At 47.8% G+C, this 15292-nt stretch overlaps 1 protein-coding gene across 1 annotated transcript in view; it reads left to right on the plus strand.

Annotated features, from left to right (window-relative positions):
* atp2a3 (ATPase sarcoplasmic/endoplasmic reticulum Ca2+ transporting 3) overlaps window positions 1-15292 on the plus strand; it is an 82025-nt gene that overhangs the window by 31799 nt on the left and 34934 nt on the right. The window contains exons 4-6 of the mRNA XM_056284963.1: window positions 6771-6875; window positions 7917-8055; window positions 14394-14474. Of these exons, the coding sequence (XP_056140938.1) occupies window positions 6771-6875; window positions 7917-8055; window positions 14394-14474 (325 nt within the window). The remainder of the gene's footprint in view (window positions 1-6770; window positions 6876-7916; window positions 8056-14393; window positions 14475-15292) is intronic.

A 15292-nucleotide genomic window follows, 5' to 3' on the forward strand; every position in this document is an offset into this window, starting at 1 on the left:
TGCTCACTTATTATGCCTTGTAAGAAACATTGAAAGGTCCTGGAAACTGAATGTGTGATTCTGATTGGTTGTTTTGTGCTTTAACAACCCCAATTTACCCTATTTATATCCTAGTTTCACGAAAACTGGATTGCGTTTCCTTAGACGCACGGACAACTGTGCACAACATCAACCACTAAAGTGAATATTTGTGTTGCATGTTTTCATGTGGAGGACTTCAGCATCTTCCACCAGCAGAAATATAAGCTTGTTATAAGGCTGAAGCTGAACTACCTGATGCAAGAGCTTTAGAGCAGATATTTTATCTTGCTGTAAATGTTGACTGACACTCAGTGCCCAGTGACGGCTGGTGGTGATATTGGGTGGGTGGGCTAACAAATGCATTATATCCCATCATGCTGCAGCAACAGCAGCCTCGCACACGAGATACCAACTTACAGCACTGACACTATATACCTCGTTATAACAAGTGCTTCACATAACACTATAGAGAGGTACCCACAAGAATGGCCAAAAAACTCTCTCTTTCTCTCTCCTAATTTTGTTGGATAAATGTTTCAAATCCACAATTCCTTGTTGGGTACAAGCTGTGTCTCCTCCAAAAAGCCAGTCCTTTCATTGAAACCAAGTAACACAAACCTAAGATTTTGTCGTTTTGTCTTTGGTGTTATTTATTTATTGAGATTTCCCTCCCTTTTTTCTCCCCAATTGCATGTGGCCAATTACCCCCACTCTTCTGAGCCGTCCCGGTCTCTGCTCCACCCCCTCTCCCAACCCGGGGAGGGCTGCAGACTACCGGATGCCTCCTCCGATACATGTGGAGTCAACAGCCGCTTCTTTTCACTTGACAGTGAGGAGTTTCACCAGGGGGACGTAGCGCTCGAAAGAATCACGCTATTCTCCCCAGTTCCCCCCGCCCCCTGAACAGGCGGCCCCAACCACCAGAGGAGGCGCTAGTGCAGCGACCAGGACACATACCCACATCCGGCTTCCCCCCCGCAGACACGGCCAGTTGTGTCTGTAGGGACGCCTGACCAAGCCGGAGGTAACACAGGGATTCGAACCAGCGATCCCCGTGTTGGTAGGCAATGGAATAGACTGCCACCCCACCCGGACGCCCCCCTTTTGTGTTATTTGAACATAGTTCAGAATGATGTGTCCCCCAGTCTCTTCACTTCCAATTTTTCCTCCAAAGACATTGAAGAAAATGGATGAAGTAAATAATCCACCTTATTCATGCTAACGCCCACGCCCACCTTCCCATCCTCGCTCTCACACAAGAAGCGCCTCACCGTACGTATCGTTACTCTGTACGTCCGCTGTCATTGGTCAAAAGTCAGCGGCCTAGGGTCCGCGGTGGTGTAGCGGTCTAAACATCGGCTTTGTGTCGATGCAGTTGCCCACTGGGGACCAGGGGTTCGTGCCTCGGTCTCGTCAGATCCCACTATGGCCGGACTCGATGAAGCGGCAATATTGGCAACGCCGTCTTCGGGAGGGGGGGGAGTCGGCTTGTGTTCGTCACATGAACGCGTCTCTGTGTGTGTCGGAAAAAGCAGTGGTTCGGCCTGGATTCGCCCTTGTCATGAAAGTGGCGAGGCGTCTCCTTCGAGGTTGCCGGCCGGAGAGATGCGGTTGGCTTTCACACGTACAAGGGTGGGTGTTTGAATTAAAATAGGGGGATCGATTGGCCACTAAATTGGGAGGAAAAAGGGAAAAATCAGAAAATAAATTTTAGAAAGAAGGAAAAGTAAATTTAAAAGAAGAAGAAGAAAAAAGTCAGCGGCCTGAGGGCTGGCTGGATTTAGCCCGAATGATCAGCAAATCAAAGGGGCGTGTCACGGGGCCTGTCACTCACTCACTACGAAGATGAATGGAAGCTGATGCTGCTGTGTTTGGGCTGTAAAAACTAAGCCCATTTAGATGCATCCTGTGTTTTTCTTGTGACTATTTGGTGCTGTTGCTGCTTTAGGTTCCACCAACATTTAAAACACTCTGTTCTAAGGGTTTTCAACAATATTTTTATCATTTATTGTAAATGATAGGGGGGGGGGCTTAGCCCTGTTGGCCCTTTTATACCAGCCGTCCCTGCTCATGCCACATAGGCAGTTTAGTGGAGAGACAAAAGTTACTCTGACGTGATTAAAATAATCATCACATGAAATGGGTCACAAAATGTGCCACATTGGTTCCATTCTTCACAGGAAAATGCTGGCTAATGCTCAGGAGCTCTGACCAAAGCACTGAAAGGAAAACAGACTGACCTTTCTGAAACCTGTTGGGCCGAGTGTGGAATGGGCAGAATGCCATCTGGCTTCTCTTGAACTTAAGGTTCCTCTTTTTTATACAAATAAGGCGGTATATACTGCCAGCTTGACTGCTGTATGCCATTTTTGTAACCAAAACCCAGCTCCAGTGACTTACTTGATGTTGTTTTACAGAAAAGCCCTCCATGTCTGCATGTGCTGAACGCATCATGATAATCCTGCTGCGCTAATTACAATTGAATGTTGATCATCGTCTTGAAAAATATTGACAAGACACTCAATTTTCTCGTCAGAAGACTATGATCACTGTTTGACTCCGGTTTGCTGGGCCTGTAAGCGGTCAGTGAGCTAGGAGCCGAGTCGAGCCACACAACGAGCCACTGTGGCAACCTGAAACAATCAATGCACTTCCTCCACTTCAATTCAAGGAAGAAGGAAAACTCTCCTTCACATCTTTTTCCATCTCATTATGTGTGGTTCAGTATCGTGTGGGTTCTGGAGCGTGTAGGAAAGGGGAAAAAAACCATAAAGGGACTATTGACTAAGGTTTTGTGCTTTCCGTCTTTACGGTGAATTGCTGATAAAATGGGTCATTTTGAATTCTACAATCATTACTTTAATATAAATTTTCTTTCTTTTTTTCTCTTTTTTTTTTTTTATAAAAGTGGATTCAAATCTAAAATGTGAGAAGCCCTCATAGATGGTCCCTCTGGTATCAAGTGGGTTCAGTTAAGCATGTTGAGTGTGTTGGAAACCTCAGAGAAACGTGTTGTAATTTTTGCATCGTAGAATATGTTGTCTAATTTGAGCTCCATTTTAGTGTCCGTTTTACCATCGTATGCGAGTCTATTAGATCTGTTCTCTGCTGCTCTTGTTTGAGGCTTTTCTTCGCAAAGCTAGATCAGTAGATGTTAATTAAAATTCAACCGGTTTTCTTTAACAGGCTCCCCAAACATCCTTGTTTGAATGTGTGTTGAATTTGTGAGGTGTTTTTTTGAATCGGGCTCACTGAAAGAAGAGCCGGTTGCTCTCCGGTCTTAGCGCCGTGGGAGCAGAGATTTTCAGTCCTAGATAATGGTGAATGATGAGGTATCGACCAGGCTTATGCAGCTGTGATGCAGCTTCTGGTGCTCAGCACTGCATGGAGAACCCACGTTCCATGATCTGATGAACACTGTCAGCAATCAAATTCAACTTTTATTTTATTATTATTACATTTTTTTGAGCTGAAAACAAACATCTTTTAGATGCAAGTGCAACAAAAACTGTTTTCTGTGGGATGGGGTGCTAATCGGCATGGTGGCTGTCTGTTACCTAACAGCAAGAGGGTCCTGGGTTCGAACTCCAGGCCGTCCCAGGTCCTTTGTGTGGAGTTCAATCAGAAAATAGGGATCATGTGTGTCTTCCAGGGCAGGTCACTCATTAGTCAGAAGGAGAACGCAATCAATCACAGTTAACAATGCATACATTATTGAAGCGCTATCCCAGTAACACATCTACCAGGTCCCAAGTACCTCCAAAACAAATAAAACAGGAGTCATGACATGGCCTATTTCCATGTCCATATAAGGTAATATATCAAAATTCAATCAAATTGGATCACATTTTATCACTATCAACATCTCAGGCCACACAACCTTCTCATTACAATATAAATAAACATCCTAAATGGAATGGGACTGAAGGACCAAGGCTGCACTCCTCATTTAAACCTGGAGGCTCAAACCTTTTAAGAGTCAGAATCCAATGGGCTTCCCTTTTGAGGAGTAGGTTTGTGTAATCTTCTCCTCTTGCAGGTTCCTTCACTTTTTCCACAACTATGAAACATGAGTTGCTGGGAGAAGGTCCATGATTAGCTTCTTTATAATGCCTGGCAATTGCACATTGCCCGTTCTGCTTGCACTTATGTTCCCCTATAAGTATCTTTAGGGGGAGCATGTTCCTCCTAAAGGTTCCATGGCTCTACGAAGAGGTTAGGCCACATGGACAAATAAACATCTAGATCACCACTGTTGTGGAGTAATTCACAAATTTCTGAGTTTTAGCTTTTCCCTCTGTGGGAATGTGAAGTGACTTCACAATCATAGGTATTGGAACAATCACTGCAGCAGCCATACTAGAAAAATAAATAAATATTCTTTTTTTTTTTGCTATTGATATATCAACCGAGGACTGACATTTGTCCCAAAAAGTAAAGTCAATTTACTTGGATTGAAAATTGATTGCTTTAAGTTGATATGACAACAAATATTCTTTAATAACATGTTTTGCATCATCGTGAGTATGTTGACTTAATTATGTTAACAGAGAAAGAAATGATTATTTATGCAACAGAAACAAAACCTGAATACTTTCTGAATATACTGTATGCAAAAGCACATGTCCTGTGCATATGTTAAGTTGCACATACTGGCATATTGACACGTGTCCCAGTGTTGTGAAGTAGGTGGATTTTACTGCTGCATTTTGAACACCTAAATGCATGCTTTGCAAGTCTTATCAACAGGTAAAATTGAGAGAAGTGGTCGGTAATAAGGTGTGGGTGATGAATCGTGCTGTTTAAAGTAACTCTGAAGGACACAGTCTGTCTCCAGCAGGTGGCTGTTAAACCAGTGTTTGTCATGCTCTGTGAGACATCTGGTCGGACAGTCTGTACCCGCTTTTCCTTCTAGATGAAAAAAAAATGTTGGCTGCTCTTGATGTTATTGTCTCCTAAAGTATCTTGCCCCTTTGGTCATTTGTAGTCGGGAATAAAATTTGTTTACATTTACTCTCGAGGAATGGCCCGTGACCCTCTTGCATTTTCCTACCGTGTGACAACAGCTTGTGGATTCTCGGAGCTGGGATGGAGAAGAAAGAAGGCTGCTTCTTTTGCCATCACCTATCTGTGACTGCTGGTCACAGATTTGCTGCATCACTACATGGTAACACTGGTGATGAAGACCCTGAGATACTTGATCTGCTTCACTTGAGGCAACAACTCGCCCCCAACACGGAGGGAGCAATCCACCATTTTCCGTCAGAGAACCAGGGTCTCAGACATGGAGGTGCTGACTCTCATCCCGGTCATTTCACACTCGGCTGCAAACTGCCCCAGTGCGCACTGGAGGTAAAGTTCTGATGAAGCCAACAAAACCACATCATTTGCGAAGAGCAGAGATGCAATTCTGAGCTTCCCAAAACGGACACACTCCTCACCTTAGCTGTGTCTTGTGATCCTGTCCGTGAATATCACAAACAGAATTAGAGACGAGGGACAACCTTGGCAGAGACTGACACCCAGTGAAAATGTGTTTGACTTGTGCCGAGAATATGGACAGAGCTCTCACGTTGGTTATACAAGGACCAGATGGCTTGTAGCAGTAATGTGGATGTGTACCAGACCGTTGTGGCAAAGAGGGAGCTGAGCCGGAAGGCAAAGCTCTCAATTTACCAGTCAACCTTCGTTCCAACCCTCATCTATGGTCATGACCTTTGGGTAGTGACCAAAAGGGTGAGATCACGGATACAAGCGGCTGAAATGAGTTTCCTCCATAGGGTGTCTGGTCTCAGCCTTAGAGATAGGGTGAGGAGCTCAGAGAAGACCCACTGCTCCTTCACATCGAAAGGAGCCAGTTGAGGTGGTTCGGGCATCTGATTAGGATGCCCCCTGGGCACCTTCCTTTGGAGGTTTTCCAAGCATGGCCAACTGGGAGGAGACCCTGGGGTAGACCTAGAACTTGCTGGAGGAACTACATATCCAATCTGGCCTGGGAACATCTTGGGATCTCTCCTTGGGATCCCCCAGGAGGAGCTAGAGGGCGTTGCTGGGGAGAGGGACATCTGGAGTGCCCTACTTAACTTGCTGCCACTGCGACCCGACCCCGGAGAAGTGGCTGAAGATGAATGAATGAATGAATTACATGGTAACAGGTGGCGCAGTGGTTAGCGCTGTCACCTCACAGCAAGCAGGTCCTAGGTTCGAGCCCCGGGGTAGTCCAACCTTGGGGGTCGTCCTGGGTCGTCCTCTGTGTGGAGTTGGCATGTTCTCCCCGTGTCTGCGTGGGTTTCCTCCAGGTGCTCTGGTTTCCTCCCACAGTCCAAACACATGCAAGTCAGGTGAATCAACCGTACTAAATTGTCCCTAGGTGTGAATGTGTGTGTGTTGGCCCCGTGATGGCCTGGCGGCCTGTCCAGGGCGTCTCCCCACCTGCCACCCAATGACTGCTGGATAGGCTCCAGCATCCCGTGACCCTGAGCAGGATAAGCGGTTTGGATAATGGATGGATACACGGGATCAATCCTGTCCCGTTCTGTCAAAATATGCAACTGATATCTCACTTTGAGCATTTTAATTTTTCAGAATATTTCTCTTCCCATATCTCAGCGTCGACTGTCAGTGGCCTGCTGGGTTCATGCATCTGTTCTGGGGCTATATCTCAGAGAAAGCTTGGAAGGCAACGTAACTGCGTTACCACGTAACTAATTACGACATGTGTGATAAGGATGTGTGTATGTGTTTTCTAGGTGTTGGCTCTGTTTGAGGAAGGAGAGGAGACTACCACCGCCTTTGTTGAGCCTGTTGTTATCCTTCTCATCCTCATCGCTAACGCTGTTATTGGAGTCTGGCAGGTGAGATGCAATCCCCCTCTGTGTGTATATATGTGTGTGTGTGTGTGTGTGCGCCTGTCATACAAATTGGCAGTAGGTACCTATTGGTATTTACATGGTGATGAAGGCTGAACATTGCCCTCTCATTTAATCTATCCAGTAACCATGAATCTGTGCTGGATTTAGCATTGCTATCCAGCTTAGCATGGTATTGCTGGTGGGGTTTACTGTGGGTAAGGCAGACCTATCAACGGACACGTAGATGCAAATCAAGCCCCTCTTCTGCACAAGGCCAGGCTCCGACATGCACAGCTGCTTTCACATCTCTAGAGTTTTGCTTATCAAATGAATCAGGAATCAGGAACACTTCACTTGTCGTTTCGCCCAGCCCACAGCAGTGCAACACAAAGACAAAAACACATATCCAAAAACTACAAGAACTTCAAGAACACACATATCCAAACTAACACACATATCCAAACTAAACAAAAAAAAAAATCACTGTCCAAGGGAACAAACGCCAGCCAGGATGACTGTCGGAACTGCCGGTCTGCATGGGCTAGCAGTTAGCTTAGCCTGCCCCGCTTCCACGTCCTGTCAGACCGCCCTCGGTGTTACCTCTTCGGGCACAGCTCCAGGCAGGGCCGTGGTCCCTGGGCCCACAGGACGCAGCAGAGCAAGCTGTCCCGGCCGATCCAGCACCAGCCCTCCCAGCCATCAAACGAAGACACGAACTTGGATGCAGACGTGAACAAAGACACAGCATGGATGGTGCTGGGTGAGGCCGCCGCAAATGTGAATTCGTGCCGCCATCTTCCCACACCAGAAGCGGGAATTGGGAATAGGGAAATGCCGGGCTTGTCTTGTAATACTCACCAATGCTTATGGTTTTAGTTCTGTTTTTAAGCCAGAATGCTCACTTGAGGAACACGCAGTGAAAGAGTGACCTTTCAATTCAAAGGATTCAAATATCACTTGTTAAAGCTGTGCCAGGTTTGATATCCGTAGGAGTCGGGTTTCTTTTGTTATAACGTGGTTTTTGTGAAACCTGTCTCCTCACAGGAAAGGAACGCTGAAAATGCCATCGAGGCTCTGAAGGAGTACGAGCCGGAGATGGGCAAGGTCTACCGCATGAACCGCAAGGCTGTCCAGCGGATCAAAGCGCGAGACATTGTCCCTGGAGATGTAGTGGAGGTAGCAGGTGAGCAGAAGAGCACCTCAGACGTCACTGACTCCAAAAAACCTATTCGTTGTCACACACAGTGTAGCAACCATGGATGACTAGACCCATTAGCTGAGGGCTCTGACACCAATGTAGCGAATTCAGGGGCAGCCGGGAATCTGCCGCCACCACCGCCGGGACGCAGACCCGGGGCGACTGCACTAACCAGTCCACTAAAGGGTCCGACCCCCGTTAGCCAAGAGCTAGCGAGTCTAGTCATTCATGATCATTACAACACGCACTCATACACACACGCACTCAGAACCTGTGCCACAGAGCCAGAGAGTCTGGAAACAGTATTGGAATATCTCAAACAAGGTTACATAAGAGTCTTTTCCCTGGACCTGCAGGTGCCAAGGCTAGTATCCAGTTGTGTGCACATCTGTATGTGTGTGTGTATTTGTGTGTATGTTAGCGAGTGAGGAACTGTGTAAGTGGCTGCGGTCATCCCTCTATTTAGGGGCCTATTTAAATTTCCACAGCCTTCACTTTCCTTTCGCTTTCCATACTCTCAATCCCACCTGGACACTGCTGGCTGTTACTCAGCGTCTCTCGTCCCCCACCACATCCATGCATGTGCACACGCTTCCCCGCTGCAAACTCAGCCGTGTGTGGGCAGTCTGGTCTAAAAATAGCCCTGTTGTCACTCCGGTTCCAAAACATCTGTGTATGCCAGGGTTAATTTGTGAAAAGACACACAGACACAGGTCATACATGTATGTTAGGGTGGATGTTCCCTACCAGACTGTTGTGTGTTGGAGAGGAGGGAGGAGGATAGTGGAGGTTGGTGGGAGAGGAGGGAGGACACTGGAGGTTGGTGGGAGATTGGTTCATTCAGGATCACTGCTCTGCATCTTCACATGCATCTAGACAACTTGGTAGCAATATAATCCATTTGCTCTCGATTCTACTTTAAATCCCTTTGCTATATTTGTTTAGATAAATCCCGTACAAATGATGATGATCATTTTTGATGGCTTTTCAGACATGCCCCCAAATAGGCTGCATTAATAACACAAAGCAGCCAAGGCTTCATGGAATCGCATCAACCGAGTTGGTTGTATAATTGAGATTGGAATTTGTGTGACTTCATGTCGGAAGGAAATCGACCCTGTACCTCAGGAATCGGGAACATTTATTCGTCATTTCATTCCACGCACTTGCATAAATGAAACGAAACGAAATATGATTTCCCCCAACACAGACAAAAACACATCCAAACTACAAGAACACGTAGTATATCCAACATATCAAAAACATTTTTTTTTCACTGTCCAAGAGCGCAAACAACCAGGATGACTGTCAGAACTGCCGGTCTGCGTGGGCTAGCAGTTAGCTTAGCCTGCCCCGCTTCCACGTCCTGTCGGTCCACCCTCGGTGTTTCCTCCTCGGGCTCAGCTCCAGACAGGGCCGTGGTCCCTGGGCCCACCGGACGCAGCAGACCAGGCTTATGCACACAAACGTGCGTTTGTGTGCGTGTGATTGTACATCAGTGGAATTTGGATTGGTCAGGGCAAGCGTTCACAATTGTGCCGATCGACGATTGGTTTCTCCTACGCCAATATTACGGCGATTTCAACTAACTTACTCTAAGAACTAGGATGTTATGAACATAATGTCTGGAATCTGCACCCCTGCTGTGCACGTAGAGATGTTTCTGGTGGAGCATCCGCCCGCTGAGCCCTGTCAATCAGCGTGAGTGACGAGTGAATTTTAAACCTCTCATAACAAACCAGTTTGCCATATCTTTTTTTAAAGATCCAACACCCTGCATCTCCATTCTCCATAAGCCTGCTCACCAAGACGTTGCTCTGCGCTCTATAAGAGTAGTTAAGTAGTTCATAAGGTAATGTTAAACGGAACATGATGCTGTGATGTTGTCACATCAAGCACACACACATGGACAGTTAAAATGGAGCCGTCGTTTGAATCGAGGAGACATGGCTATCAAATAGATGTTCATCTCATCATCAGCCACTTATCCAGGGCCGGGTCGTGGTGGCAGGCAGCTAAATACGGCACTCCAGATGTCCCTGACCCGAGCAATGCCCTCCAGTTCCTCCTGAGGGATCTCAAGACATTCCCGGGCCAGATTGGACATGTAGTCCCCTCCAGAGAGTTCTGGGTCTACCCCGGGGTCTCCTCCCGGTTGGCTATGCCCAGAAAACCTCCAAAGGAATGCGCCCAGGAGGCATCCTAATCAGATGCCTGAACCATCTCAACTGGCTCCTTTCGACGCGAAGGAGCAGCGGCTCTGCTCCAAACTCCCTCCGGATGTCCGAGCTCCTCGCTCTATCTCCAAGGCTGAGCCCAGACACCCTACAGGGGAAACTAATTTCGGCCGCTTGTATCCGCAATCTTGCTATCCAAAGCTCATGACCATAGGTGAGGGCTGGAACGAAGACTGACTGGTAAATTGAGAGCTTTGCCCTCCAGCTCAGCTCCCGCTTCACCACAACGGTCCAGTACAACGTCCGCATTGCTGCTGATGCTGCACCAATCCGCCTGTCAGTCTCCCGCTCCATCCTACCCTCACTCGCGAACAAGACCCCGAGATACTTGAACTCCTTCACTCGAGGCAATAACTCATCCCCAACACCATTTTCCGGTAGAGGACCAGGGCCTCAGACTTGGAGGTGCTGACTCTCATCCTCATCATAAATAGATGTTTTTAATGTTTAAATATTTTTAAGCAAAATGTCCACGCTCTTGCAAAGGTTTGTTCGTGCAACTTTAACTGCATTGACAGTTTTGCAGCCTCAGAGTGGTGGTGAACCCGTGGCACACGTCTTTCACACAGCTTGCAGGCTGTGTAATAGGCTGTGTGATATCCTTAGGTTCACCTTTGTCATCCGGGTAAAACCCCATAATATTCCCCAAATAGGAGACGTTACGTTTTTCTTTGACACTAAGCCCAAGTCATCAATGCTGGCATTTCCACTGGCGTGCTGGGACGTATACCCCCCTCCCACTCCCGCTGCCCCCTGGTGGTTGGATCATCTACTGGCGATCTCGAGCAGCCACGATTTGGATGATAAGAAAATAGAAATGCTCGCCCATCTCCACACACACACACACACACACACACACACACACACACCACCAGATGAAGACAAGCCCACACAGGTAGGATGTAACAACATGCCTCTTCTCAAGCCCCCTGACCATCACCAACATCATGGTCATGGTCATCACCGGTGACATATTTTGATTCTGAAGTTAAAGTTAGAAATACATATCAGTAGTTTACATCATGGCTGGCCTCAAACCAGAAAATGGCCCGCCTGAAAGGAACCATCTGCTATTTCAACGGCGGGAAGACACACTAATGTTATAGTGTGTGTGTGTGTACTTGCAAACAACAGCCTTGGCTATTTTCCATAGCTGCAACATTGGGGACCAGCTCAGGGACTAAGTGGCGGTCCTCAGGGTGATGTTGGTCTACATGCGCTCCCATAGACAAGCTGTCACAGACCCGGTGAGTGGCTGGCTCTGTCGCTGGCGGGAATCTTTCTGTCCAGATGTGAGAAAATAAAGAATCTGTGGTCAAAAGTGACCTTCCAGTTTATGGACACGGACTCTCCAGCTGGGATTCCTATACCCTTAAAGTCCCACACTATCGAGTTCAAAGAATGGAGAAAAATCTATATTTTTTCAAAATATAGATTGCCCTTTATCGTCCGTTTGTCGTATCTGATGTAATCTTGTTGCTAGGCAGTGTTAAACAGCAGCAAACACTCGAGACGGGTAACGCGCAGCGCTGCTTCGGGAAATCTGTATCGGGGTGCCGAAGGAGGTTTCGCCCGGTGAAACGCGTTGAGGTTCAGCGACAATAAAAATACACGCCATTGAGTTTTGTTTGTTTTTCTCTTTCCTCCGTTGATTTCCCAGGTTTTCCCTGTACTTAAGATTAGCCCGGTATTTGTTCCACGGGAACTCGATGCTAGGGGGTAAAATAAGCTCCTTTTGAGGTACTGGAAAAGGACACCATTTCCCACAAGTGCCTTTTGAGGAGAGGAACGAACATAAATATATTTACTCACAAGTTTCCAGCCCTCACGCCCGCCTGTCTTTCGGGTTTGCTGATGGCAGTGCCAGCCAGAGTTATACCGTAGTTGTGATTTGTGTCTCCACTGGAACTTTCCTGGGCTTTTTTTCTTTTCTTTTTAAACGGCCTGACTTCAGGGTCCAGGTTTTCAGGAACTCCTAGAGCGTTTACACAGGGCCCGAAGAGATGGAAACCTTCGGTGTTCCAGTAAGCAGTCACGGCTCCTCTGCACGTGGATGAGCTCCTCTTTGCCAGGACGTTATGCAAGACGCTGAACGTTGGTCCAGTCTTACCAAATGGAAGGAGAAAATTCCATTCGCCTTACCAGTTAATGCAATTACTTGTTTTGATGTGAGATGTGCGTGCCGAGTTCTTGTTTGGTGTTAAATATAGCGTGGATATGACACCCGGTACAATCTCCTTCACTGTTTACCCACCTATCACTCAGTCGATTAGAGCGGAGCTAATGAGTTTGGAACGAGTGAAAATGTAACGTGGGGCCAACGTTGAGAGTCGTTTCCAGAGCTTTGGCCGGTACAGTTAAGCCAATTTCTCCTGTTGATGTCAGATGTTCTCTCAACAATTTACATACGAAATTTTTTGCCCCGAGATGTCTTTTGTACGGGGAGCCGAGCCTGAAATGTGTTATTTTGCTTCCGGCAGAAGGAGTCTGTGGGAGGACATGACCAGGAGCCAGGGGGCTGATGGGAGTGTAGGATTCTGTGGGTGGGCGTTTCAACAGCCTCTTCTGCCTCGCCTGCGCCTATGGAGTGATCGCCCCCAGCCGTTTCCCACACGAAACAACAACCCCCCCTCTCCCGTACCTCCACCTCTCCCGTACCGCCACCTCCCCCGTACCTCCACCCTTGCTGTCCACCACTATCCCAGACCGCAGACACGGGACGAGACACGGAGCCAATGAAATAGGGCCCTTCCTGTCAAAAATTGAGGAAGTATGTGGATATTTGTCTCTACGCGATAATCAGCAGCTCACACGCGCTCCTTTGTTTGCTTCTTATCTCCCACCAAAAAAGCGGCGTGTCACTCAAGTGTCAAAGGTGGAGAAGAGTTGACAAGGAGATGGTGGAATTCAGACAGAAATAGAAAACGATCCCGAGGTTGCGTAGCAGAAAGCCATCGCAAACGGATCAGGTTCTGTAAAGGAAAGTAAAAGTTCTTTGCCCTGGAAAGCCCAACACACTGTGAGACCTGGTTTTGGGGATGTTAATGGCAATGAACCTTTTGCGACGGTTAAGGGCCGAGGACTGGCACTGAAGACAAGCGTGCTTTAGAAGGTAGTGCAGGGGTCTTATTTCGTGTTCAGCTGGGACTTCAGAACCGAGCGAAGAACATCGCTCACGTCGGGAGAATGTGATGCAGTTTGCCTCTTCCCTGCTCTGCGGACAGTCTTGATGAATAGGGGTTGAGAGAGGGAGAGAGAGAGCAGAGAGAGAACAAGAAGAAGGGAATAAGGACTGATTGTGTTGAGATAGCAGTCTGACTTCATCAGGTTTGTACTGACTGGCTGTTTACCTGTGGCTGCTGCCTTGCCGTAGAGCAGGAGCCGTGGCGGCGTCTTTACTCCGGGATTTATTATTCGAACAAAGCCTCGCGACAGGGTGACTGAACGCTCCCTGATACCTCGCTCTCCCCGACTGGATTCAACCACATAGCCACACTTGCACATTAATATTTCAACTTTAGAAGGCAAATTGATGGGGGGGGGTCCGGGTAGCGTAGTGGTCTGTTCCGTTGCCTACCAACACGGGGATCGCCAGTTCGAATCCCCGTGTTACCTCCGGCTTGGTCGGACGTTTCTACAGACACAACTGGCCATTTCTGCGGGTGGGAAGCCGGATGTGGGTGTGTGTCCTGGTCGCTGCACTAGCACCTCCTCTGGTCGGTCGGAGCGCCTGTTTGGGGGGAATAGCGTGATCCTCCCACACGCTACGTCCCCCTGGTGAAACTCCTCACTCTCAGGTGAAAAGAAGCAGCTGGTGACTCCACATGTATGGGAGGAGGCATGTGGTAGTCTGCAGCCCTCCCCGGATCGGCAGAGGGGGTGGAGCAGCGACCGGTACGGCTCGGAAGAGTGGGGTAATTGGCCGGATACAATTGGGGAGAAAAAGGGGGGGGGCAAATTGATTCCTCTTCTCACCCTTCCTTGATATTGTTGGCACTCCACATTGGATGGCCCATTTCATGCTGGACTGTTGTCTTCTACGTTGTACTCATGAATTTGTAATCATTGTGTTATTGTTTTTCTTAGTTGGCGACAAGGTGCCTGCCGACATCAGGGTGACCTCAATTAAATCCACCACCTTGCGAGTGGACCAGTCCATCCTCACAGGTACCTCTCATTTTCATCCAGCCCCAAAGGACCTTGCTTCAAGTTGCTTTGTGGCATGTGATGACTTTTCACAGGTTTTTTTTGCAAGATAAAATCAATAATGAACAATGGCGTTTAAATGTAGGAGCCAAACCGTACCCACTATCAGTGTTAATGATGGATGTTGATACACACGGAGTTGCTAGTTTACTAGGTACACCTGTCTATGTAGTAGCATGTTGTGCCTCCTTTGGCCTTAAGCAGTGCATGAACTCATCTGGGCATGGTTCCTACAAGATCCTGGATGCGTGGTGTAGGTATGTTGTACCATGTGGGGATGATTGCGTTGAGCAATTGCTGCAAATTGGACGGTTGCACAGTCTTGCTGCTAACAGTCCTTAACGCCTCATCCCAAAGATGCTCGATAGGGTCGATATCCGGGGGCGGTGCAGGCCGCTGACACAGTGACAACTCTCTATAATGGTCCTGGAACCATTTGGTTCCAGGATCGTTTGGTTTTGGTAGATAAACTGAAGCCGTGGAAGGATGAACTTGGTCTGCAATGACGTTCAGGTACGCCATGCTGTTCAGACGTTCTTCAGTGTGTGTCGGAGGCCCTAATGTGTGCCGGGAAACCGTTCCCCACACCATCGCACTACCACCACCAGCCTGTACTGTCGACACCAAACAAGATGGCTCCGCCGACTCGTGTCGCTCGCGCCGAATTCTGACCCTTCCATCAGCACGATGAAAAAGGAACCGGTATTTGTGCGACCAGGAAACTTTTCACCTCTCCTCAAAGGGTCTGGTTTTGGTGCTCATGTGTCCACTGGAGATGC

The sequence above is a fragment of the Lampris incognitus genome, chromosome 8 (assembly GCF_029633865.1).
Source record: "Lampris incognitus isolate fLamInc1 chromosome 8, fLamInc1.hap2, whole genome shotgun sequence".
Lineage (NCBI taxonomy): Eukaryota > Metazoa > Chordata > Actinopteri > Lampriformes > Lampridae > Lampris > Lampris incognitus.